The 24,528-nt window shown below is 48.9% G+C and overlaps 1 protein-coding gene across 1 annotated transcript in view; it reads right to left on the bottom strand.

Annotated features, from left to right (window-relative positions):
* LOC135884291 (syntaxin-binding protein 4-like) overlaps nt 1-19,300 on the bottom strand; it is a 139,273-nt gene extending 119,973 nt beyond the window's left edge. The window contains exon 1 of the mRNA XM_065411575.1: nt 19,236-19,300. Within this exon, the coding sequence (XP_065267647.1) occupies nt 19,236-19,300 (65 nt within the window). The remainder of the gene's footprint in view (nt 1-19,235) is intronic.
* Nucleotides 19,301-24,528: the final 5,228 nt, after the last annotated feature.

Genomic DNA, 24,528 nt, shown 5'->3' on the forward strand with positions numbered 1-24,528 from the left:
CGCCACCAGCGCTGCGAGAGCTCTCTTGCAGCGCTGTAAGTACTCCACCTCTCCGAGGGGAATAGCTTGCAGCGCTGCGAGGGAGCGTGCAGCGCTGCAGGCGCTGATTACACTGGCGCTTTACAGCGCTGCACTCGCTGCGCTCAGGGGGGGTGTTTTTTCACACCCCTGAGCGCAGCAAGTGCAGCGCTGTGAATTGCCAGTGTAGCCAAGGCCTTAGCCTTGCTGCTGAAGCTGCTCACAAAGGCGAGGAGGAGTATGTTCCCCAGGGGGTTGATTCTCATTTGCACTAAGGTACATGTAATCTTTAAGGCCCCTTTACATTGCCCAAGTGGTGTAAAAAGGCCTTAGTGTAAATGAGAATCAGGCCTATATGCGAACTGTCAAATTAACTCCAAGGACCAGGTGGCAGGTGTATGTACAGTAACTCCTCACTTAAAGTCGTCCCAGTTAACATTGTTTCGTTATTAGGTTGCTGATCTATTCGAGAAGATACTCATTTAAAGTCGCGCAATGTTCCATTATAAGGTTGTTTGGCTCGCCCCGCTCCACCCACCCGGTATTCCAGCTGGGGAGCGGGCAAGCCCCCGACGCCCCGACCCCACTCCCCAGCTGGAGCGCTCGGCAGGCGGAATGGGGCAAGCCCCCACGCCCCGACCCCGCTCCCCTGGAACCTAACCCCCCCATTTACATTAATTCTTACGGGGAAATTGGATTCGCTTAACATCGTTTCGCTTAAAGTAGCATTTTTCAGGAACATAACTACAACATTAAGTGAGGAGTTACTGTACTAGAAATCCAATTTCTAGGACTAATAGTTTGTGTCATTGAGAACAGTCTAACAGCCTCATTCAGGTTGGGAGTAGCAGCACTCTCAATGGCTTTTTACCAGGTACTAGCCAGGCGATTTCAGTTCCCTGACGAAGCTGTGCAGGGAAATCCAGGATTTATAGGCTACAGAGGATAAATGACCCTACGTTCTCTAGAGAGACCAGAAATCATGGCTTTGATTGGCCTGCCCTGCTTTCTCTAGCAACATTCCTGCTTCCTCCCTCTCCCGATGGCCAGCAGTACAGCAGCACAGCCAGTCGGAGAAGTGCTGAAGTATTGTCATATTACAGCTTTGTCAGTGACATGACTGCCAAAGCCAACTTCTGCTTCAGCAGAGGGCCAGCTCAGGGCCTGATCCTCCCCTCCTTAACACAGGCAGGGCTCCTGTCGATTCACAGGACTGCAGGGTAAAGCCCTAGAGAGGTAAAATTCACAGCTATTTGGAGAGCGGCTCTACAGAAGCCAGACTCAGTCAATCTGGAAACAGATCTCTCAGTCCCAGGTGGGTCCCTCCAGATCAGCAATGAAAGGAATGTATGGGAAGTACGGTTTTCAGTTACCGACAGGGCAAGTCGGCTGTGGGTGGGTTCTTGCAAAACTTTCTAAGGACAAAACTAACCCAGCATGGTTTTGAATTCTGGATTCACAGTCTTTAGGATATATACGGTATTTTGTCTTCTCCCACATTTCCCCGATCACTTGGGACTCAAAGTAAAATAAATAAATAATCTCTCTCTTGCCCTGACTACAAGGAGGGAGAATTTAGAACATGCCATTCGAGGCCGACAGTGAACCAGCCCTCAGCACTGCCCAGATACACATAGGACCATGAAATTAGCTGACCCCCAGCATTCCCAATGTACACAGAGGAGCCAGCAGCAAACCAGACCTAACCTTGCCCAGATGCACAGAGGAGCATGTGGTAAAGCAGCAAGTAGCAGACTCCTGCCGGGGAGGAGCTGGTTTCCTGCCTGTGGGAATGTACCATTTTGTTATAGTGAGCATTTAGGAAATGGGCATCCACAGAAATCCCCTGCCTCAGAATGCTGCATCCCTCTCCCATGAGCATCATACACCCACGGAGCCTCTGTTCTTCCCACCCTGAGGCATCCTCCCCTCACCACTGATCTCTTGGGGAGGGGCCAAGGGGCCTTTCACTTTGTCCCCTTTTCTCAAGCGGTTTAAGGGGGGGGGGGTGAATGCTAGGGAAAGGAGGGCCTCCGATTTTATCCTCAATATCTGCAGGTTTCTGCCCCCCCACACACACACCCAGAGCGGTGCTGGATCCAAAAGCCAGCTCTGACTCTGACTCCCCTCCAACCTACACTGGTGTTTCCTCAGGCCATGTCTACACTTGGGAAAAGGGTGCATACTAACACATTCAAATCCTAGAAAAGACAGGGCTATTGTTGTTAATGCATGTTAGCTGCTTGAGGTAAATCCTAGGTTCCCCCTCAGACAGCTTAATACCTGCTAAAACCAGGTCTCCCTGTGCCTGTTTCACAGAGGACAGGAGTCTGATATAGCTCCAGTTTAAGTGCTCTAGGGGCTGTAGCAGCTTGTGCTTTTAGCTCTGGGGGTTCCCACATCAATCCCCGCTGTGCTGGCCAAGATGGCAGCTGTCACAAAGACAACACCTACGAGTGGGAACGAGCAATGAACACCAAATGGTTGCAGCAGGTGTGACGTTAGCTTTAGCCTAGCTGCTGCCTGTGCCCCTGGCCATTCCATCTGGTGTGATTCATATACAGTAGTTCTCTTGGAAGTGGCCCAAGGAGGCTTGCTTCCCATCCCTGCCTCTACAGGGATATGGGGGGAACTTGTGAAGAAACTAGGCTTATAACTGCTGCGGCTCAATCAGAACAATGACACGCCGTGCTGCACACATGACACTATCCTAAAAATAAATTCATAGGTTCAGAGATTAAGTGATCATCGTGGTCCCTTCTGGTCTTGCAGTCTGACCTCCTGCCCGACACGAGCCAGGGGACTCCCTGCTTCAACTAGAGCATGGTTTTTAGAAAAAAATCCAGTCTTGATTTTAAAGTTTCCAGTGGTGGAGAATCCACCACAGCCCTGGGTAAACTTAATTACCTTCCCTGTGAAAAGTCTGCACCTTATTTCTAATGTGAATCGATCTGGTTTCAACTTCCAGCCTTGGAACTTGTTAAAGCCTTTTTCTGCTAGATTGACAAGAGAGGGCTCTTGAAATTCCTCTTCCCCATTTAGGTACTTATAGACCGTGATCAAGTCACTCCTTAACTGTCTCTTGGAAAGATAAATAGATTGAGCTCCTGGAATCTTCCACTATCAGACATGTCTCCCAACCCTTTAATCATTCTTGTGCGTCTTCTTTGAACCGTCTCCGATTTTTCCAACATTCTTCTTGAATTGTTGACATAAGACCTGGTCACAGTATTCCAGTAGTGGTCACACCAATGCCAAACACAGAGGTGATATATACTCTCTACTCCCACTTGATATTCCCTCTTTATACATCCAAGGATCACATTAGCCTATTTGGCCACATCACTGCACTGGGAGCTCCTCATGTTCAGCTGATTATCCACTTGACCCCCAAGTCTATCCATCTTAACTCAGTTTTTGTTCAGTCACTACTCAGACAACATCCCACTAAACCCAACGGGTGATTGAATGAGCAAAGTTTTCAGGATCTGGCTCTTCGATAATATTTTTGTCTATATTTAGATTGTGTAAAAAAAAAAAAAGTAAATAAAATAAATCAGTAAATTTATTTGAATAAGTAAAAAAAAGTCACACAGAACCTCTCATGCAGCCATTATCCCAACACAGTTTTCAAATTTCACTGACTATTAAGATAGTGTGTGTAGTTGTTTTCAGAAGGAGGAAATCAAAAGTAGTCAACCCAACTTCATAAAGAAAGTTCTGTGCAATCCTTCTCTTTGGGGACTGAAGAACCTCAAACAAATGTGGGTTTATAGACCAAAGCAGCTTTGAGAGATGGCTTTCAAAATGGCTAGACTTTCCCCTTAAGTAAAATACACATCTTCACATGCCCCTTCGAAGTTCAATATTTCCACATACAAAAAATACCTCATCTGGTTAGCTTCCCTTCCCTCTCCTCCCACCCCAAATATCCTCTAAGAGCATAAGAGCAGCCATACAGGGTCAGACCAATGGCCCATCTAGCCCAGTATCCGGTCCTCTGACAGTGGCCAATGCCAGGTGCCCCAGAGGGAATGAACAGAACTGAGCAATGATCCAGTGATCCATCACCTGTTGTCTAGTACCAGCATCTGGTAGTCAGAGCCTGGACATCATGGCTAATAGTCATTGATGGACCTCTCCTCCATCAACTTATTTAATTCTTTTTTGAATTCAGTTACACTTTTGCACTTCACGGCATCCCCTGGCAACGGGTAAAGGGAAATAGGAAATTTGTGCAGTACCCATGTATCCAAGTGAGATAAACATTCTATAAGTACCGTATGTACCAACATCTGTTTCAGTCCAAATCGCCCGATGTGTTGACTTGAGATCAAGATTAACGGAATGTAAATCTCTCATTTTTGGAAGCTTTAACAAGCTCTTTTTTCTTTCAAAGCCACTCGAGTTATTGCGGCATGTTCCTCAATAGGACCCCAAGTCCAGTTTGACTGGGATTGCCCCCACATTTGGGATCCTTGCTCTTCTGCTCCCAACCTTCTCTCACAAAGCAAAAGGTTAATCTGCTTTTCTAGCTTGCTGGAATTTGGGGGAGTCAGAAACTCTGTCTTTCTATAATTGGAGTCTAATCTCCAAGCCGTTTAGAAATGGATCTGCTTAGTTTAAGTGGCTATTGTGGACAAACAAAAGGCTCTAGCCTCCTTCCTTGAACAGTTTCTGAGGTTGATTTGATAGTTTAATTTTACAGCCATGCTCCCTCCATCCTATTGGCCCAAATCTGCCTGCAGCTCTCTAGAGCTCCTTACAGCTTTCCCTTCCCAGCACCCCTACTGCCCTTCAAGGTCTGGGGGGACAGTAATGTCAGCTTCTCTCGTGCTTTTCCAAAGAGGGAAACATGCACTGCCGCCCTTTGAAGTCCCCCTTCCAAGGTTTCACCCATACCACATCCCAGCCACGGTCAGAGGTCACTGCAGACATGATGCAGAGCGTCCCCCACACTTCAGATGGCCAACATTTTCTCTTCTTCTCTCACCTTCCTCTAAAACGCATCACTGCCATTGGGCAAGAGTCTCATACACCCAGTCGTGGCTGCATAGAAACACATCCACAAATGCTCCCACAGCCCCCAGTGAGACTACTCGGGGAGTAAGGGAGTATTCCAACGGAGTACAGGGGGGCCTCAAAATTCATGCTACTATTTATCTGACCTTCAGTGAGCAGACAGCTCTGCCTGGGTCTCCTGCAGCACAGTTCTGCCAAGACATTAATGTAGCATTTTTGCTAGGACTGCACAAAGACATACAAACTGCCAATCTAAATCACACCAAGAGTCCATCTAGCCTACTGTCCTGTCTGACAAAGGCCAAAGCCAAATGCATGAGAGGACAGTAAAACCCTATAGTGCATCTAACAGTGCAATAACGTACTAATAGGTTAGGAAATTTTCATGACACTAGTTCATGATTAGTTTATACCTTTAAGTGTGAGGACTAATAGCTTTGCAAGGTTTCTCCTATTTTTACTATTCATACATCTTTTCTTTTACTCTTATTAAGCCATTTGCCTCAGTTCTGTTGCACCAAGTTCCCTAGACAACATATTGTACAAAGAGTGAAATAAACACAACATGCCCAATTCATTGTTACATTGGTACAATTCTGGAGTTACACTGGTGTAACCCCACTGAAGTGAGAGATTAGAGAATCAAGAATAGATCTAATTTTGACTCCAATCCAGTGGACAAGTTTACGTGTGTGTGTGTGTGTGTACACAAACACACAGATTTACATACACACATATTCTTTCTTGCCCTGAATTATAAGGAAACCTATTTTAAATGCAGCAGAAACTCAGCTGTATCTAAAAAAAATATTGTATTCATTCAAGTAAACAAGTTGACACACACACACACACACACACACACACACACACACACAATATTAAGAAAAATAAAATCCCCCAGCTAAAATCAATCAGCTCTTACTCAGTCAGCAAATCAGATGTATTAAGGGTTAACAGGATTACTAAGTCCCCAAGGTTTCTGAATCCCCTCAGCCACAGGATTTCACTGGTTATAAACTTATTAACAGAAGCAGGTTGTTCCTTCCAGACTGGAAGAACTGAAAGCTAAGATCCCTCCTTCCCCAGGCATCCAGTCTAGACTCCGTCTGCCAGCCTGCAAATACTTTCTGTCCTCTGGGTTAAGCTGTCTAGGTCCCCTGATGAGCAGCAAATTAATTGGGGAAAATAAGAGGCTGACAGCAGGAAACCAAAGGGAGATAAGTCCCAATGAATCCAAAGCCCACTGAAAAATTCACTGTACAAGGAAGAGAAGCGGCAGGGAAGGAGAAGCAGCTGCCAGAGGCCTGGTCTACACTGGGCGGGGTGGGGGGATCAATCTAAGGCTACGTCTACACTACCCGCCTGAATCGGCGGGTAGAAATCGATCTCTCGGGGATTGAATTATCGCGTCTCATCGGGACGCGACATTCGATCCCCGAATCGACGCTTGTACTCCACCAGGGGAGGTAGGAGTAAGCGCCGTCGACGGGGGAGCCGCGGAGGTCGATTTGCCACCGTCCTCACAGCGGGGTAAGTCGGCTCCGATACGTCGAATTCAGCTACGCTATTTGCGTAGCTGAATTTGCGTATCTTAAATCGACTCCCCCCCGGTAGTGAGGACGTAGCCTAAGATACGCAACTTCAGCTACGTGAATAACGTAGCTGAAGTTGACATACTTAGATCTATTTACCGCGGTGTCTTCACTGTGGTAGGTCGACTGCTGACGCTCCCCTGTCGACTCCGCCTACGCTTCTCACTCCAGTGGAGTACCGGAGTCGACAGGAGAGCGCTCGGCGGTCGATTTATCGCACCTTCACTAGACACGATAAATTGACCCCCGCTGGATCGATCACTTCGAAGGTAAGTGTAGACATGGAAAGGAACAGGATGTTAAAATAAAGTCCTCTGGGCCAAATCCTAGTCCCATTTGATTTACTGGGACAAACCCCATAGATTTCCTTAGGACGAGGATCTGACCCTCTGGCTCCAATGAGATCTAACTTCAGAGAGTGGAAATATGAAAAGAAAAATCATGAAGAACACTTTGTTGAAATAGTTTCTTCGGCTTCCCCATGTCAAAAAATTGCACGTTTCACCAACCTTTTTGTTGAACTTTTGATGTATGAAAAACTTCTAATAGCCCTTGAGCTGGTTGGAAAAAAGAGGGAAGTGGGGAAGTTTCCTTCCTTTTCTTTTTGGTCCAAATAGGACTTTTGATCAAAACAGGAATCAAAAAACGAAAATCAGGAAAACTGAGACCAGCGCTTGTTCTAGTGGTTGATGGAATCCTGCCTCCATGGGGACCAAACGGCATAACACCCGTTGCCTTCTGAGAGAGAGGCCTCATGTTCTCAGGCTGAAAGGGATCGAATCTGCCTGACGGACTGGCATAAGGCCCTGAATCGGCAATGGGTGGGCCTCTATGCTAAGCCCTGAGGAAGCCAAAGGGCCTGCGAGGCCTCGGGTACCATGGAAGGAAGCATGAAGTGGCTTGTCCAGGCATTGTAACTTGTAGAATTGGGGCTAAATCAGTAATAATTCCACTCAAGTCAATGGAGCTACCTAGGCACACCTGACAACAGGAGCTAGTCCCAGGCAACACTGTGTCTGTTTTTCTTTACAAGCCCACACAGAAGCTGCCCCATTTCTCTTTATGCCCACCAAGGCCTCCTCCCGCATGGTGTCTGCTTTTGAAAGACAGCCTGTCGGCTGCTGACGCCACCTTCTGCCACCGAAGCCAATGGGTTATTCCAACACTTCCTTCATTGGCTGGAGAAGGAAAACGCCATACATAAGAACGGCCCTACTGGGTCAGACCAAAGGTCCTTCTAGCCCAATATCCTGTCTTCCGACAGTGGCCAGTGGCAGATGCCCCAGAGGCAATGAACAGAACAGGTAATCATCAAGTGATCCATCCCCTGTTGTTCATTCCCAGCTTCTGGCAAACAGAATAATAGCCATTGATGGACCTATCCTCCATAAATTTATCTAGTTCTTTTTTGAACCCTGTTATGGTCTTGGCCTTCATACCAGATCCCTTTAACCATTATCACCCAGTCACATTTCTGACAGCAGTGCTTCCAGACCAACCACGCATGGAGCCTCCCTGTGCCAGCTGCTGGGCCATCAGAGTGGTGGCCAGTCCCTACCCGACAGAGCTTGCAGGGTAAATAATACAATAGCTCTCATGACCTGTCTAGGAGCTGCCCCACCCCACAGTGGCTGAGCGGGTTTCATCTCTCCCTCCTCACAACCCCATTCTTGCAAGGAGCTCAGTAACATTCCAGTTGCTACTGAACGGTAATCTGATTTTTCTCAATCACCCCTGCATCAAAAGCAACTCTTTCCCACCTCTTCCCTTCGTCCCTTTTCCTCCCCATTTCTGCTCTCCTTTCTCTTTAGTCATTCTTGTTCTCACCCATCACAGCCCTTTCCCTGCCCCTCCCTATATCAGCAGCACTGCCCTTGACTCCTTTGGCTTCCCATCTTTGGCCTGGTCTACACTAGGTGTTTATGTCGAATTTAGCGCCGTTACATCGAATTAACCCTGCACCCGTCCACACCACGAAGCTATTTAGTTCGACATAGAGGTCTCTTAAATTCGACTTCTGTACTCCTCCCCAACGAGGGGAGTAGCGGTAAATTCGAAATGGCCATATCGAATTAGGCTAGGTGTGGATGGAAATCGACGCTAATAGCTCCGGGAGCTATCCCACAGTGCACCACTCTGTTGACGCTCTGGACAGCAGTCCGAGCTCGGATGCTCTGACCAGCCACACAGGAAAAGCCCCGGGAAAATTTGAATTCCTTTTCCTGTCTGGGCAGTTTGAATCTCATTTCCTGTTTGGACATCGTGGCGAGCTCAGCAGCACTGGCAACGATGCAGAGCTCTCCAGCAGAGATGGCCGTGCAATCTAATAGAAAGAGGGCCCCAGAATGGACTGATCGGGAAGTCTTGGATCTGATCGCTGTGTGGGGCGATGAGTCCGTGCTTTCCGAGCTGCGCTCCAAAAGACGGAATGCAAAGATCTACGAGAAGATCTCTAAAGCCATGGCAGAGAGAGAGGATACAGCCGGGATGCAACACAGTGCCGCGTGAAAATCAAGGAGCTGAGACAAGGCTACCAGAAGACCAAAGAGGCAAACGGACGCTCCGGATCCCAGCCCCAGACATCCCGTTTCTACGAGGCACTGCATTCCATCCTAGGTGCGGCCGCCACCACTACCCCACCACTGACCATGGACTCTGAGGATGGGATATTGTCCATGGCCGGTTCCTCGGACATGTTAGCGGACAGGGAAGATGAGGAAGGAGATGAAGAGGACGAGGCAGTCGACAGCGCTTACAACGCTGATTTCCCCGACAGCCAGGATCTCTTCATCACCCTTACAGAGATCCCCTACCAACCGTCCCCAGCCGTTAACCCGGACACAGAATCAGGGGAAGGATCAAGCAGTAAGTGTTTTAAACATCTAAACATTTATTTTTAACAGAACTGGAATATTAACAACAACAACAACAACGGGTTTTTCATGATTAGCTTGCCCTAGGCGCTTAACGTTTCAGTCCTGGGCAGTGCAACTATTGAAAAAAATCTAACAATGTCCGGTTTTGCATGATTGTTCTGCCCAAGCCGCTCTACTGTTTAGTCCCTGCCAGTGCAGCTACAGTAAAATGCGGTCTACATGTCCGGGGATAGAGCAGTAATCCTCCTGGGACATCTCCACGAAGCTCTCCTGGAGGTAATTGGAAAGCCTTTGCATCAGGTTCCTGGGGAGAGCGGCCTTATTGGGTCCTCCGTGGTAGGAAACGTTTCCGCGCCAGGAGACAATCAAGTACTCCGGGATCATTGCCCTGCAGAGCATGGCGGCATACGGCCCTGGTCTTTGCAGGCTTTCCCGAAGCATTCTTTCTTTATCACTGTCTGAGATCCTCATCAGGGTGATGTCGCTCATGGTGACCTGCTTTGAATTAGGTAGGGGAATGTTAGTATTGGGACTGCTTGCCCGTTCCTTTACAGAACTGTAACCGCCGGTTTACAGCCACGCGGTGGAGGCGGGAGAGGGGCAGCATACAAGGATCTTTCCCTGGGACAGCCGCGAGGGGGTGGGACAGTGGAAGAGTTCATGCTTGCCGGATTGCTGGCAGCAGAGACTGGCATTGCTTTCAATGTGAAAGGAGGCCAGTGCTACTACTAAAGTTTTAAGCAGCCACAAGTCTACGGCTTACCATGTCTGCCTGCTACACAAATTCCGGTGTCCTGCCCCGCTTCTCAGATCGGCAGTGCAAGACCCCAGGCACTGAATGCGAGGGCCGAAAATTCGACCTTGTCCTGAGTGCGCATGTGATAGGTGCAGTGCATGGTCTTGTTCACAGAGAAAGACTATGTTCTTTGTTCACAACTACATTTATTTTTCTGAGGAATTCACTCCCTTTTTCCCATTCCCACAGCCACATCTGCGACTGTCTCCCAACCCAGCCTGGCATCACACTCCCAGAGGCTAGCGCAGATTAGGCGGAGGAAGAAGAGGACACGGGAAGACATGTTCTCGGAACTCATGGGCTGCTCCCGAGCCCAGGCAGCCCAGCAGACCCAGTGGAGGGAGAACTTGTCCCAAATGCACCAATCACACATGGAACGGGAGGAGAGGTGGCGGCAGGAAGACCAGCAGGCGACTCAAACGCTGCTTGGACTAATGAGGGAGCAAACGGACACGCTCCGGCGCCTTGTGGATGTTCTGCAGGAACGGAGGCAGGAGGACAGAGCCCCGCTGCAGTCTCTCTCTAACCGCCCTCCCCCGCCACCAAGTCCCATACCCCCCTCACCCAAAGTCCAAAGAAGGAGGGGCGGCAGAGTCCGTGAAAACTCTCACTCCACCCCTGCAGACTGCTCTACTACTAGAAGGCTCTCATTCCCCAAAATTTGACAAGTCCTTTCCTTCCCGCCTCACACAAGCCCCCGTCCAAGTTTCAACCCCCCATTTCATGTGTAGTTGCTAATAAAATATATGTTTCTGTTAATTACTGTTTCTATCATGTTCTTTTGGAGGAGAGTCTGTCTGAAGGGGGGGGAAGGGGCTTGGTAATTGGACAGGACAGTCACCTTTAGCAGGGTACAGAGGCGGGGGCAGGTCCAGCAGCAGGGCACATACACAGTGCAGTGACTAGTTACCCTGGTCAGTCTGGGAGGTGGTTTTCATGTTCTGTGGGGGTGGGGGGGGTTGCTCTGTGACTTTGTGGCGGGGGAGGGCAGTTACAGATCTTATGCAGCGGTCCTTATCCTGGATCACAGAGCCACGCAGCAGGGGATCTGTAACCCTCCTCCCCCTGCCACAAAGTCACATAGCCCCCACATACACGCAGTCCCGATCAGGAGGGCTGGCAGGCTCCGTTGAAACAACCAGTCCACCACTGCGGAGCCTGTCATTCCTGGAGTTTAGAAGCGTCATTTGCATCAGTACACTACACCCGCTCCCCACCACAGTCTGCGTCCCAGGTTTAAAACATTCCCGCAAAAACAGTAATAAAGACAACGGTGTTCATTAACAAAATAGAACTGATTTTATTTTTTTGGAAGGGGGTGAAGGGGGTATGTAACTGGAGAGGATAGTCAACATTAACTGGGTAAAGAAACGGGGGCAGGTTCAGCTTCTCTGTACAGAAACTTAAAAGTCACTGGTTACCCTGCTCACTCTGGAACCTAGCTTTCAAAGCCTCCCGGATGCACAGCGCGTCCCGCTGGGCTCTTCTAATCGCCCAGCTGTCTGGCTGGGTGTAATCAGAAGCCAGGCTATTTGCCTCAACCTCCCACCCCGCCATAAAGTTCTCACCCTTGCTCTCACAGAGATTGTGGAGCACACAGCAAGCTGCTATAACAATGGGGATATTGGTTTCGCTGAGATCACAGCGAGTCAGTAAGCTTCTCCATCTCCCCTTGAGACGGCCAAAAGCACACTCCACCACCATTCTGCACTTGCTCAGCCGGTAGTTGAACAGTTCTTTTTCAGTGTCCAGGGCGCCAGTATAGGGCTTCATGAGCCAGGGCATTAGCGGGTAGGCTGGGTCCCTGAGGATCACTGTAGGCATCTCCACATCCCCAACAGTTATTTTGTGGTCCGGGAAGTAAATACCTTCCTGCAGCCGTCTAAACAGACCAGAGTTTCTGAAAACGCGAGCGTCATGAACCTTGCCAGGCCATCCAACGTTGATATTTGTAAAACGTCCCCGATGGTCCACCAGTGCTTGCAGCACCATTGAAAAGTAGCCCTTTCTGTTAATGTACTGGCTGGCCTGGTGGTCCGGTCCCAGGATAGGGATGTGAGTTCCATCTATAGCCCCACCGCAGTTTGGGAATCCCATCGCGGCGAAGCCATCTATGATGGCCTGCGCGTTTCCCAGGGTCACTACCTTTGAGAGCAGTACCTCAACGATTGCGTTGGCTACTTGCATCACAACAACCCCCACGGTAGATTTGCCCACGCCAAAGTGGTTTGCGACTGACCGGTAGCTGTCCGGCGTTGCAAGCTTCCAGAGGGCTATGGCCACTCGCTTCTGGACAGTCAGGGCTGCTCGCATCCGGGTGTCATTGCGCTTCAGGGCAGGGGACAGCAACTCACAAAGTTCAAGGAAAGTCCCCTTCCGCATGCGAAAGTTTCGCAGCCACTGGGATTCATCCCAGACCTGCAGCACTATGCGGTCCCACCAGTCCGTGCTTGTTTCCCGGGCCCAGAATCGCCGTTCCACAAAATCCACATGACCCATTGTCACCGTGATGTCCTCGGCGCTGGGTCCCGTGCTTTCTGACAGGCCTGTGCTACTCTCAGACTTCAGGCCCTCACCGCGGTGCCGTAGCCTCCTCGCCTGATTTATCTGCATCTGCCTCTGGGAAAGGTGGATGATAAGCTGCGAGGCGTTGACAACGGCCACAACTGCAGCGATGGTCACAGCGGGCTCCATGCTCGCAGTGCTGTGGCGTCCGCGCTGTCACTGACCAGAAAAGTGCGCGAACTGATTTCCCGCCGGCGCTTTCAGGGAGGGAGGGAGGGCGGTAGTGACGGACGGATGACGACAGTTACCCAAAAGCACCCTCTACATATTTTTTTACCCAGAAGGCATTGGCGGCTCGACCCAGAATTCCAATGGGCAGCGGGGACTGCGGGAACTGTGGGATAGCTGCCCACAGTGCACTGCTTCCAATGTCGACGCTTCCCCCGTTAGTGTGGACTCACAAAGTCGAATTACTGTCCTTAGTGTGGACACACACGTTCGACTTTGCAATATCGATTCCACATATTCGATTTAAGTGAAATCGAACTACTCTCGTAGTGTAGACATACCCTTCATACATTCCTTTCTCCAGCCCAGTTGCACCGTCTTACTGCTCATTCTGGTCCTGGCTGTATTTCAGCCAGGAAGATCTACATCTACAAAGCTACTTCATTGGCCCCTTTCAAATCCCTCCTTTGCTGGGACAAACTCCACAGTGGTCAGGCAGCTGGTGTGCCGAGATCACTGCCTGGTCGTGCTGAGCAGCATCATCTCATTGTTTCTTTGTGTGCCCCCCATCTGTCTGCATCCACCCATTGTCTCTTGTCTTATACTTAGATTGTAAGCTTGTTGGGGCAGGACTTGTGTTTCTGTTCCATGTTAGTACAGACCCCAGCACAATGAGGTCCTGGTCCATGATTGGGGCCCCTAGATGCTAGCACAATACAAATAACATGACAAGGCATAGCCTTGCAAAAAAAAAAAAAAAAATCTATCCAGCTAAGGCAAGTCATCACTTTTGATGGGCAGATAATTTCTCATTTGTTTTATCCTCACTGTTGCAGAGGAGAATATTTGCATCTAAGCTGTACATTTCATGACAATTTTGCAAAGCTGACTTCACTTCCACTGGAGGATCTCAAAGTGTTTTATAAGCATTCATGAATTAAGCCTCACAATTGAGCCCGATCCAAATCCCATCAACTGACTTCAGTGGGCTTTCAATCAGGCCCAATGCCCCCAGATAGGCCAGCAGTATTGCGCCCATTTTACAGATGGGGAAATTGAGTCATAGAGAAGAGAAATTAAATGCCCAAGATCACAGCAACAGAGCCAGAAACTGAACCTAAGGGCGCTGGCTTCCAGTCCCCGCACACTAATCACTGCCTAGGACACAGATTTTAGAACTTGCTCTGTTCACTCATCAGTGCAGGGGAAAGGTTGCCCAAGTGTCAATTCCCAGCAGGTATGACTGTACAAAAAGTACCAGGGTATGGGGCAGTTTAGTTAATCTATTCATTCATTCATTGCAGACACTCTAACAAATTAATCTTTTAATCAGTGGCAGAGTTGGGCCACATCTATCGAAGTGATGGGGCAGCGTTATCTCACTTGCCATCTGTTTGCTGCCCTGAAGACTTTGCTTCCTGGACAAAATCCTAAGCAAAGTGTAAGGCCAGCAGAACACCACCCAGCCCATCTGGCACTTTTCACACACTGGGGGTCCTGGAGGGAGCTTGGCTTTTCCCTGAGCCAACAATTTTCCCGATGCATCAACAGGACTAATCAGACACATACTGTAGCAGAAACAGAGCAGCTTCTGCTAGGCAGATTGCTGCACAAACTCTTCCCCTCCCAGCCCTCCCTTCCGGAAGGGAGGGCTTTCTTCAGCTGTTCTCCAACTGCAGGCAGCTAAATCCAACAGAGCTTTTCTCCAGATACAGGGTTGGGTCTGAAATTGTGTACCGGAGAGGACAGCAAACTTCTGGGGAGAGGAAGGTTTTCACCCACCCGATTCGCAATCCAATGAAAATGAAGTCAGGTGAGGTCTGAGAGACTTTGGCACCATGCCCACAGAATGTGGAGATACACTAATGGGTTGGGTTTTGCGGAGGGTGTTTTTTAAAACATTTAGGCAAATTGTCATTGTCTAACAGTGTGTCATTGTCTAACAGTGTGTTTGTCTAGGACAGGGATCGGCAACCTTTGGCAAGCGGCCCATCAGGGAAATCCACTGGCGGGCCGGGACAGTTTGTTTACCTGCCGCGTCCACAGGTTCAGCCGATCGCAGCTCCCACTGGCCGCGGTTCACCGTTCCAGACCAATGGGAGCTGCGGAAAGCAACTGCCAGCACATCCCTCGGCCCACGCCGCTTTCCGCAGCTTCCATTGGCCTGGGACAGCGAACCGCGGCCAGTGGGAGCTGCGATCGGCCAAACCTGCGGATGCTGCAGGTAAACAAACCGTCCTGGCCTGCCAGCCGATTTCCCTGATGGGCCACATGCCAAAAGTTGCTGATCCCTGGTCTAGGAACTTGTATAGCCCTCTATCTACCTTAGGTGCTCAGATGGCCCCCATGACCATAGTACCTGAGCATCTCACAATCCTTAATGTCTTCATCCTCACAACACCCTGGGGGGGGGGCTATTATGCCCATTTTACAGATGGGGAATTGAGCCCCAGAGAGGCTGACTTGCCTAGGGTCCCACAGGAAGTCTGTGGCAGAGCAGGAAGTTGAACCCACCTCTCTAGCTAGTACCCTAACCACTGGACCATCCTTCCTCTTTAACTATCATAGAGCCTGAGCGCCTCGCAATTGTGAGTGGATTTTACCTTCACTGTACCCGTATGAGGCAGGAAAGTGTAAGCCCCCATTTTGTACACAGGGAACACAGGCACTGGATAAATTAAAGGCTTTGCCCAAGCTCACACAGAAAATCTGTGACTAAGCCAGGAACTGAACCTAGGTCTCCTGGGGCCCAACTTAGTATCCCATCCACTAGGTCATCCTTTCTTCTGTGAGGACATGCGGATAACAAAAACACTTGAGTCCTGTTTGCACTGCAGCTTCCACCAGAGATGACTCGTACCTACCAACAGTGCAGGGGAGGGGCAGCGTGAGGGCAGCGGCTTCAGCAGATATTACTAAGCATGCTCAGTCTGTGTGAGCATGCTCAGTACAAGCCAAGCAGCAAATCTGGAGGCCAGGGGCGCCTCTTGCTTCCACCATTGTTCCAAAGCTCTGCTTATGGCCAATTGCTGGTACAAAGCTTGCTCTTGTAGACAAGGCCTAAGAGGAGGATGTAGGTCCCAGAAGCCATCCCCCACACCTTTTTACCTACCAGGCGGTAATCTAGAGACCTCCGTATGCTCACAAGTATTTCCACTTCCACCAAGTTGGAAATGCTGGGCAAAATCCCGCTCTCCACCACACAGGTGTAAAATCAGAGCTCCAGCACTAAAGTCAGCATAGTCAACACTGAATACACTCGAGTGTCACTAAGAGTATTAGGTGGTTCAGGTGGAGTCATGAGGGAGCCAAATTCAGGAGCAGATGACGACACTGCACATGTTTTAAAAAGGAACGACTTTGGGGAAGTATAATGTCTTTGCTTATTCTTGGAGGCACCTCACACATTTCTGTGTGCCTGAAAACAAAATGATTGTTTATTATTATAGCACACCCTGCAGGGCTGAGATGAACCTTTTGCACTTATTCAATACATGCAGTGATGTGCTGGAAACTGGAAATCTGGATTTAAGTCCAGATTTCACCCTCTTTGTGGAAGCATCTCTAGGGTTTTAAGTTCTTACAGGAGTAACAATTTTTCCTGCAGCTGAAAAAGCAACTAAGCAAACCAAAAATATTCTTTGCTTATAACATTCTCCACCCCTCCTGGAAGGAATTTGCTAATGAATTCCAGTGGGAGCTACACAAATCTCTGTTACTTTTAGTTCAACATTCAAGTGTTAAACCATCAAAGAAAACAAATTTCTTGGAAACATTTAAAGAGGTTAGTCTCCTCTTACTAGGTTCTTCCTTATAAGGCATATAATGAAATCTTTATGGGATTATGGGGGACATAAAAAGTGAATTATTTCTAGCAAAGGCAAGAGAAAGCCCTGTTCAGAAAGCTCAGGATTGCTTTTAAAGGCAAAACCCCCTGAACGTGTCTCACATGTCACTAGAAATACAGGGCCAGATCCTCAACTGGGGGAAAACCAGTGTAGCGCCACTGAAGTCAACAGAGCTACAGTAGGTCACACCAGCTGAGGTTCTAGCCCACTGAATCCATAATTCGTCAGCCAGTGAAGTCAGTTGCACTGTGGACCCAGACTGGGTCCATTCAAGTCAATGGGAACACTCCCATTGGCTTCAATGCACACTGGAGCAGGTCCCACATATAAATCTATGTGCCATATTTACAATTAGATATTAGCCGTCTTTCCTCTGCCCAGATTTTCTGCTTCAAGGAAGCATGTACTTTAGAAAGCCAGAGATGTTCTTGATCACACTCACCAGTTGAGGGATGCATCACGCCCTTGTCATTTATTTCTGATTGGTTTCAGTAACACCATGCTCTCCCTTTCTGAGGTTTTAAACACAGTTGTATATTTACTGCCAGTTAAATCAAATAATTACTTTTCTAACCAAGCACTTACAGTATCAAATGTCCTGTCAGAACCAAAATTGCATGTGTCATCCTGTGCATGGTATGAGCATCAGGGTGCAAATCAAGAATTCCTGGGTCCAAGCCTGGTTCTGACACTGATTCTGGGGCGGTGGCCAAATCCCTTAACCTATATGCTCCTCTGCAGTTGGGTTACTACTACTTACCAGCCTGGGAGAATTAAATTAGATATTGGGATGGATTTAAGCGGATGGCAAGTTGGCATAACTCGTCCTAGGACAATGGCCCTACTTGGAATGACACCAGCTGGACCCACTATGTTAAGCACTATTTTTCCAGCACATTCCCCATTTATGATGGCGACCGTATTTGCATATGGAATACAGGAGTCATGCACTGTACGGAAGGCTTCCTTCAAACTGCCCCATTTGGGAAATTAACTAGTTTACTCAACCTCAGGTGGAATTTAGAGAGAATTGAGCATCCAAGCTACTTGGTCCCCCTCCTAGTGCCCAATCCAAAACAGCCTTCCATTCACTTCATTGAACTTTGGATCAGACCCAGAACGAGGTACTGCCAGTTGCACATGGATATGTGGTGTGCATCTGCCTTTGACCAGATACCACCACTCATTTCATTTGCGGTATCAGACTGGACTTGTGCAGCAGGCTCCAGGGGCCTGATCCCCTTCGCCTAGGCCACGTTCCGCTATTTACACCTAGGCAAAATGGATGGAAAATGCTACCAGATCTGAATGGGAGCAGAAGGACAAATGACTCCACAAGCTGAAGAGACCCTCGGAGTCTTACCCATCTCTGCTTGTTAGTGTCCTGGAACAAGAACTGTTCAAAAAGCAGCAGCTCGGCTCCAGAATCTATCAAACCCTCTTCCTTTCCTCGCCACAGGCTACTGCTTTATTTTAAGTCATTTTTAGTTGCATTTGTCCTTCCATGGGGTGGTTCTCCAGTTGTCAAACTGAGTGGAAGTAACTGGCGAGAGTCTTGGTGCAGGTTCCTAGAATCTCATGGAGCTCTCCTACTGCTAAGACCTCTTGTTTCTATGATCCCAACCTAGGGGGTTAGCATATCCCAGGTGCCAGCTTAGAATTTCTAGGGTATCACACATGGAAGTTGGCTGGCAAATATATCTTTTAAACTCAGTCCCTTCTAGTGTAAGAGTCTCGGAGCAGGGAACCAATTCAATTCTGCTGCCTTTTCTACTGGTGCAACTCTATTGGAGCCATTGGGGACAAGGCTGCAATGGCCCTTTCTAGATGTTTTGTGCACACTTACTGTCCCAAACAAACACTACTGGCTTAGAGAGAGATCACAAAACTAGCAGTTGGAACACAGGGGCTGGGAGCCAAGAGCTTTGGGGAGATATTCCCACCTCTGTGGGACCCTTGGTAAAGCTTTTCACCTTATTCTACTTCAGTTCCCCCAACTATAAAGACAACCCCAGCGACCCATCTCACAGAGGAAGGGAGCTGGAGTGTAGTGGCTGCCAGGCTTAAATAATCGAGCCTTGTAAAGGGTGGCTGGAAGAAAGGAGTTAGAGGAATGCACCTGCTCTCCTTTCAGGGGCCCTGCAAAGCGGCTCCATGCAGGGCCTTTCCCCGATCACAAGTCAATGTGTTCTCCTCGGGACCCCGCCGCGATGGGTCCCTTCCCGCTGAGCTGTGCACCACCACACGCGTTAAAAGTACCCGGCCCTTTCCTTTGTGCCAGCGCTCCACTCAGAGTGTCCCGTCCCGGCCGGGCCGGGCCGGGCCAGCCCAGAGGCGGCAGCCCGCTTACCAGTAAATGAGAGAGAGCCCGTCGAAGCGCTCCAGGTCCCTGCCCGGGGGGCGCAGATAGGACATTCTCCGCGGCCCGCAGTCACTCGGCCTGGGCACAGCTCCCGGCCAGCGCCTGGTCCGGGGCGAGGCGCCCGCTGCAGCGCTCCGCGGCCATGTGGCTGCAGCGAGGGGCTCCCTCCGGCCGCGCTCGCTCTGCTCCAGCCGCCTCTCCCGGATAATCACCGCGGCTTTTCACTGCAGCGCGACGCGTCTAATCCCAGCCGGCCGGGCCATGTGACGGGCTCCGGCCCCGCAGGTGCCGCGGGGCTCCAGCGCTCCCCGCCGCTGGCTGGGCTAGCGACAGATGTTGCGGCTCGCGGCTTAATCCTGAATGGCAGAGCCGCTGGCAAGGGCAGGCTCCGGCTCAAGGGCTGCCAAGGCTGGAGCGCCGGCTCCAGGCAACGAGGGGCCAGCCAGGCGCTACGTCTCCCTGGCCCTCTGGCTGCCGGACGCAGCTCATTGCATGAATGGGGCGGGTGCTTGAACCCCTCTCCGCCAGACAGTGCACAAGCCGCACAGCCAGCCTGGGTTGTCTGTGACCCAGCCAATGCTGCTGCTTATTATAATAATCTGGGTCTTCTTCTCAGCACCCTTGAAAGGGAAATCCCCTATGAATCTGAGTTGGCGCCATAGCAGCTGGAGGAAGGGGAAAGAGCAGGATTTATTATTATTGGGGGTGAAATTGGGCCAGGGGAGTTAAGAGAAGTGATTCAGGAATAAAAAGCGCCCTGAATGAGTATTAGATGGGCCAGAACCATGTGATGGCCATTCAGTCCTTTAAACACTAGGGCTGCTTTGGTTAGATGAGCAGTTGACATCTTACCAGCGAGTCAGGAAAGCGGCCCTAAAATATATAAAGTAAGGTTGCTTGTTGCTCCTGGCTCAGAGACTCAGGAAAGGGGAACCTGTTTATGATATTGCCAACCCCAACTATTCCAAAGGTATGAGATTTACTTAACCATAATACCATAGCAAGATGGTTTGGGTTGGTTTTATTTGCCTTGGGTCACTTTTCAAGCTTTTCTCCACAACCCCAGAGGTGAGGAACTTTTTTTTTTTTTTAATTAAAAGTAAATCTGAGATTCCCACTTAATCTCATGATTTCGGGAGTGGGGTGTCGTTCTGGGGGCCATCCAGACCAGTGAGGGGTTGTCTAACTACTTGTCATGTACTCCTGAGTGCTCTGGTGCTGCAGCTCTCTGCCTGGGCTGCTGTCACCACCATGCATGCACTCTGTCTGCTGTGCAACCCTCTCCCGTACTGGGACATTCGTTTGCCTCCTGCAGCAACACAGTCACTCCCTGGTTTCCACCAGCATTAGTGGGGGCAAGCTGACCCCCACACCTCCCCGTCCTGGATTTTCCCCAAAACCATGCGCTCTGCAGTGTCCAGCCCTTTCCTGGGCCCTTCCAAGGAACACTAAGGTTCATTCGCTCCTCTAAAGAGAGGAAAGGCACAGCTTATCACTTTGAATGGAAGGGACTGTTCATTGGATGGTTCAGATTAAAACAAGTTTATTACAAAGGTTTTAAGTAAGACCACGTATACACTGTAAAGATTGACATGGTTATGAACAAATAGCATTAGAAAGCATTTTTCACTTGTAAGACTTTAACAAGCTATAGTCTAGGTATCAGGTAAAACTTACCAGACACTTCTTCCAGCAAGATGGCAGACCACCTCTCTCGTCAGGATCTCTCTCCAAAGATAAAGTGCTCAGTTTCTTTGTCTTGTTAGGTGACAATGTAAGGGCAGGGGGGGGGGAGGGATTTTTCTGAATGTTGGCCTACCCCTCCCCGTAGTAGAGTTCATTGGACCTGTGAGAAAGGCGACATGGAGTCTGGTGGTGAAGGAAGGTTTATGCTAGTTTCTTCCTCCACTAGTGTTTTCTATAATACAAATTGATCTGTTCCTGCCCCCTTCGATGCAAATGAAGGGGGCACTTGACCTACACTTGCAAGTCAATTCTGACACCTGGCTGGAGACATCAGTCCTTTGTCTGGGAGAAACCGGTTTACTCACTCCACAGCCTGGTAAACACATTTTAGTGCCACATTTCCCTCACCTAGGGTTGGTCCCTTGGGCATTTACCATACATATGCCAGCCACACAAGAATGTTCATAATCTGTGTGTTCTCAGCTTTCCAGTGACACCTTACATGACACATATCAGATACACTGAACTGATCAGACCACCTGAAACTTTCCACCAGATATCAAGGAGCCCCTTGTCCTCTGGCACTGGGATGCTCTTCAATTACATGAAGACTATGGGGGTGGGGGGGTAAACCCACACACTCAAGTCTCACAATATTTGATAAGTTGTCAAGTATGTGTTTAGTTAATTCACCAGCAGTGAGCAAATGCCTAACTGGGCACATCCTTGGAGAGCGCGCACGCGCGCACACACACACACACACACGTCTCGTGCTTTACAAGTAAATGAAAGTCAGTCCCTAGTCTGAGGGTCTATGATCTAGTGGGGAGGCATTTAGTGGGGTTTTAAGCTAGAGGAAATTAAAGGGAAATTAATTTTCTGAAGGAAAACTGGCAAGGGCCCAACCTGCAGGTCTTACCAGACCAGATCCTGGTTGATCTTTAGGTAGGTGGGGGGGTGGGGGAGAGACACAAGGAGCCACACAAGGGCTGGCTCCAAATGCAATGCCTACACTTAGGGAAAGAGAGGGACTCTACTACCTTCCTGTGTTCCTGAAGGTGCCCTGACCCACAGCTCTACAGCACGCCCCTCAGCACTGGTCTGCAAAGTGGGAGAATCTCACAGGGAGAAATATGTCCTCTTATGCACTTGGGCGTTCTGGAAGAAATCCTGAGCTTCCCACGGAGTGGTGCAGCTCTGAAGAAACCACTGCCAAGCTGTAGCTGCGCTTCCCAGCCTTTGCACAGGCTAGAATCACCCTGGACTTCAGTGGCATTTTAGTCTAATTAAGGACTGCCACAGCAGGCCCAGATCGTGAAAGAATGAGCTTGTGTGTGTGTTTCGAGAGCATGAGTGCTGTGCACAACGGAGCCTATGGATACATATCCAGTCTCTTAAGCCATGCACCAGAAAGGCAAGAGTAGCACCTATTAAAGGAGGTTGCACATGCAAGGTCCATGCAAAGTGAGTGCTCCTGCTGTCCTGTAAGGATAGGGATGTTTGTACATTTCCACAGCATTTCTAAAAACAGCTCTGAACAGGTCTATACAATGGGACTGAGTACCAGGGATTTCCTTACACCCCCCCAATGGGGGTGCAATCCCACCCCCTGAATTTCCTCAACCCCCCCCCCCACACACACACACACGTGGTCAACTAGTTACAGTGTTGCCAATTTAGTCATTGGTTGGAAATTTGAATTGAAATTGAAACATTAATACACACTTTAAAAGCATGTACAGTATGATAAAATACTTGTACCTGAAAAAGTATAATAGGTTGAAAAGTATGAACAAAGACTGGCTTCTTCACATGGCTCTTGTTTTTTTCTGACAATGTTGGCACATTCATTTCAGCAATGTTGGCCAGCCTTATAATTTCAAATGATGATTTGTAAGCAAGGTCTGAATGAGCTCTCCCTGACAGCTAGTGATGAGCCAGGGGAGGGGGGGGAAGGCTTCAGGACCAGACTGTATTTACATGAACACACCTACTCTGCCTAGGTATCCAGCAGACAGAGCTGTGCTGCCCAAGTGATCAATTGTGGCTGGTACTGGGTTACAAATCATTTTAGTATTGAATGTGGGGGTCACAAAATGTTGTTCTCCTTATGGTTTGAGTAAAGGGCAGCAGAACTGTACTTAGCCTGTCCTGACAGAGGGGGTCACCCTCAATGCTTAATTTTTGCCAGGGCTGAGCCCTGGCACCTCTAGGCTTCGCAGTTCATAGCCCCGGGCTTGTCACATCAGTTATGAAAGTAAAAAACTTGCTTGAGCCCTGGCACCTCTTTCATTACAAATTAAGCACTGGTCACCCTCAACTGAACTGCACTCACTAAGCAAGGGGTTTGGATGGCAGATCCCAGTGGAGCGAGAGTGGGGGAGGACGGGACAAGGGTTTTGCTTGGTGCTGTGAGCTGTGCCTAAAAGTCACAGGCATTATTTGACTTGCCCCTTGCCCCTATTTAAAGATAGAACTTATTAGGCTCCATAGAGAGTCTTTTTTTTTTTTTTTGTTAAGTGGTCACCAGAGCTGAAATCACTAATAATCAGGTCTAAGTGCTTAGACCTGCTGCAGGACAGCATTTCTCTTGAAAAGACAGCCCAGACTGCACTCGCTGTGAGGTTCCCCCACTGATAACTGAAATCACTCAGAGCTGGGTGGAACCTCAAGAGACTGACTCTCAGAGGTCACAGTGGCAGGTGGCAGCAGAAGGTGATGGCGCAGGGCCATCAACAATTGAGTGGTGGAGTGAATGGTGTCACGACAAACAACAGCGGCCAGAGTGAGTGATGAGCAGCTGGAAGAACGAGCAAGGTGCCTTCTCCCCTGTACCCCAACAGGATGGGAGGTGAACTCATGTGAAAGCACCTCTGAACTCTGGGTCTTCGCTGATCAAGACCAACAACTATGAGTGGGGTGTGGTAGAGGGAGAAGGGAGGGACACGTTAAAGGAACATTTGTTTGTTGGACTACATTTTAGTGACTTTGCTCCAGAATGCTAGATTTGTGACTAGGAAGCTTATATAAATATACATTTCCTAGTAGGCCAAGATTTTTTTTAAAAACACATTTGCCAAGGTCATTCTCTTACATTGTTGCTATCTCGAGAGGTCGTTATCTTGGGGAGTTTCTGTACTAAACATTTTTATTATATTATAATTAATTTTTACATAAGAACATAAGAACGACCATACTGGGTCAGGCCAATGGTCCATCTAGCCCAGTACCCTGTCTTCCAACAGTGGCCAATGCCAGGTGCTTCAAAGGGAATTAACAGAACAAGGCAATTATCGAGTGATCCATCCTCTGTCGTCCACTTCCAGCTTCTGGCAAGCAGAGGCTCTCAGGGCATGGTTTTGCTTCCCTGCCCATCCTGGCTAATAGTTATTGATAGACATATCCTCCATTAATTTATCTAGTTCTTTTTTGAACTCTGTTATAGTTTTGGCCTTTACAACATCCCCTGGCAAAAAGTTCCACAGGTTGACTGTGCCTTGTGTGAAGTACTTCCTTTTGTTTGTTTTAAACCTGCTGCCTATTAATTTCATTGAGTGACCCTCTAGTTCTTGTGTTATGTGAAGGATCTTATTCA

Source organism: Emys orbicularis, chromosome 10 (genome assembly GCF_028017835.1).
Source record: "Emys orbicularis isolate rEmyOrb1 chromosome 10, rEmyOrb1.hap1, whole genome shotgun sequence".
Taxonomy (NCBI): Eukaryota; Metazoa; Chordata; order Testudines; family Emydidae; genus Emys; species Emys orbicularis.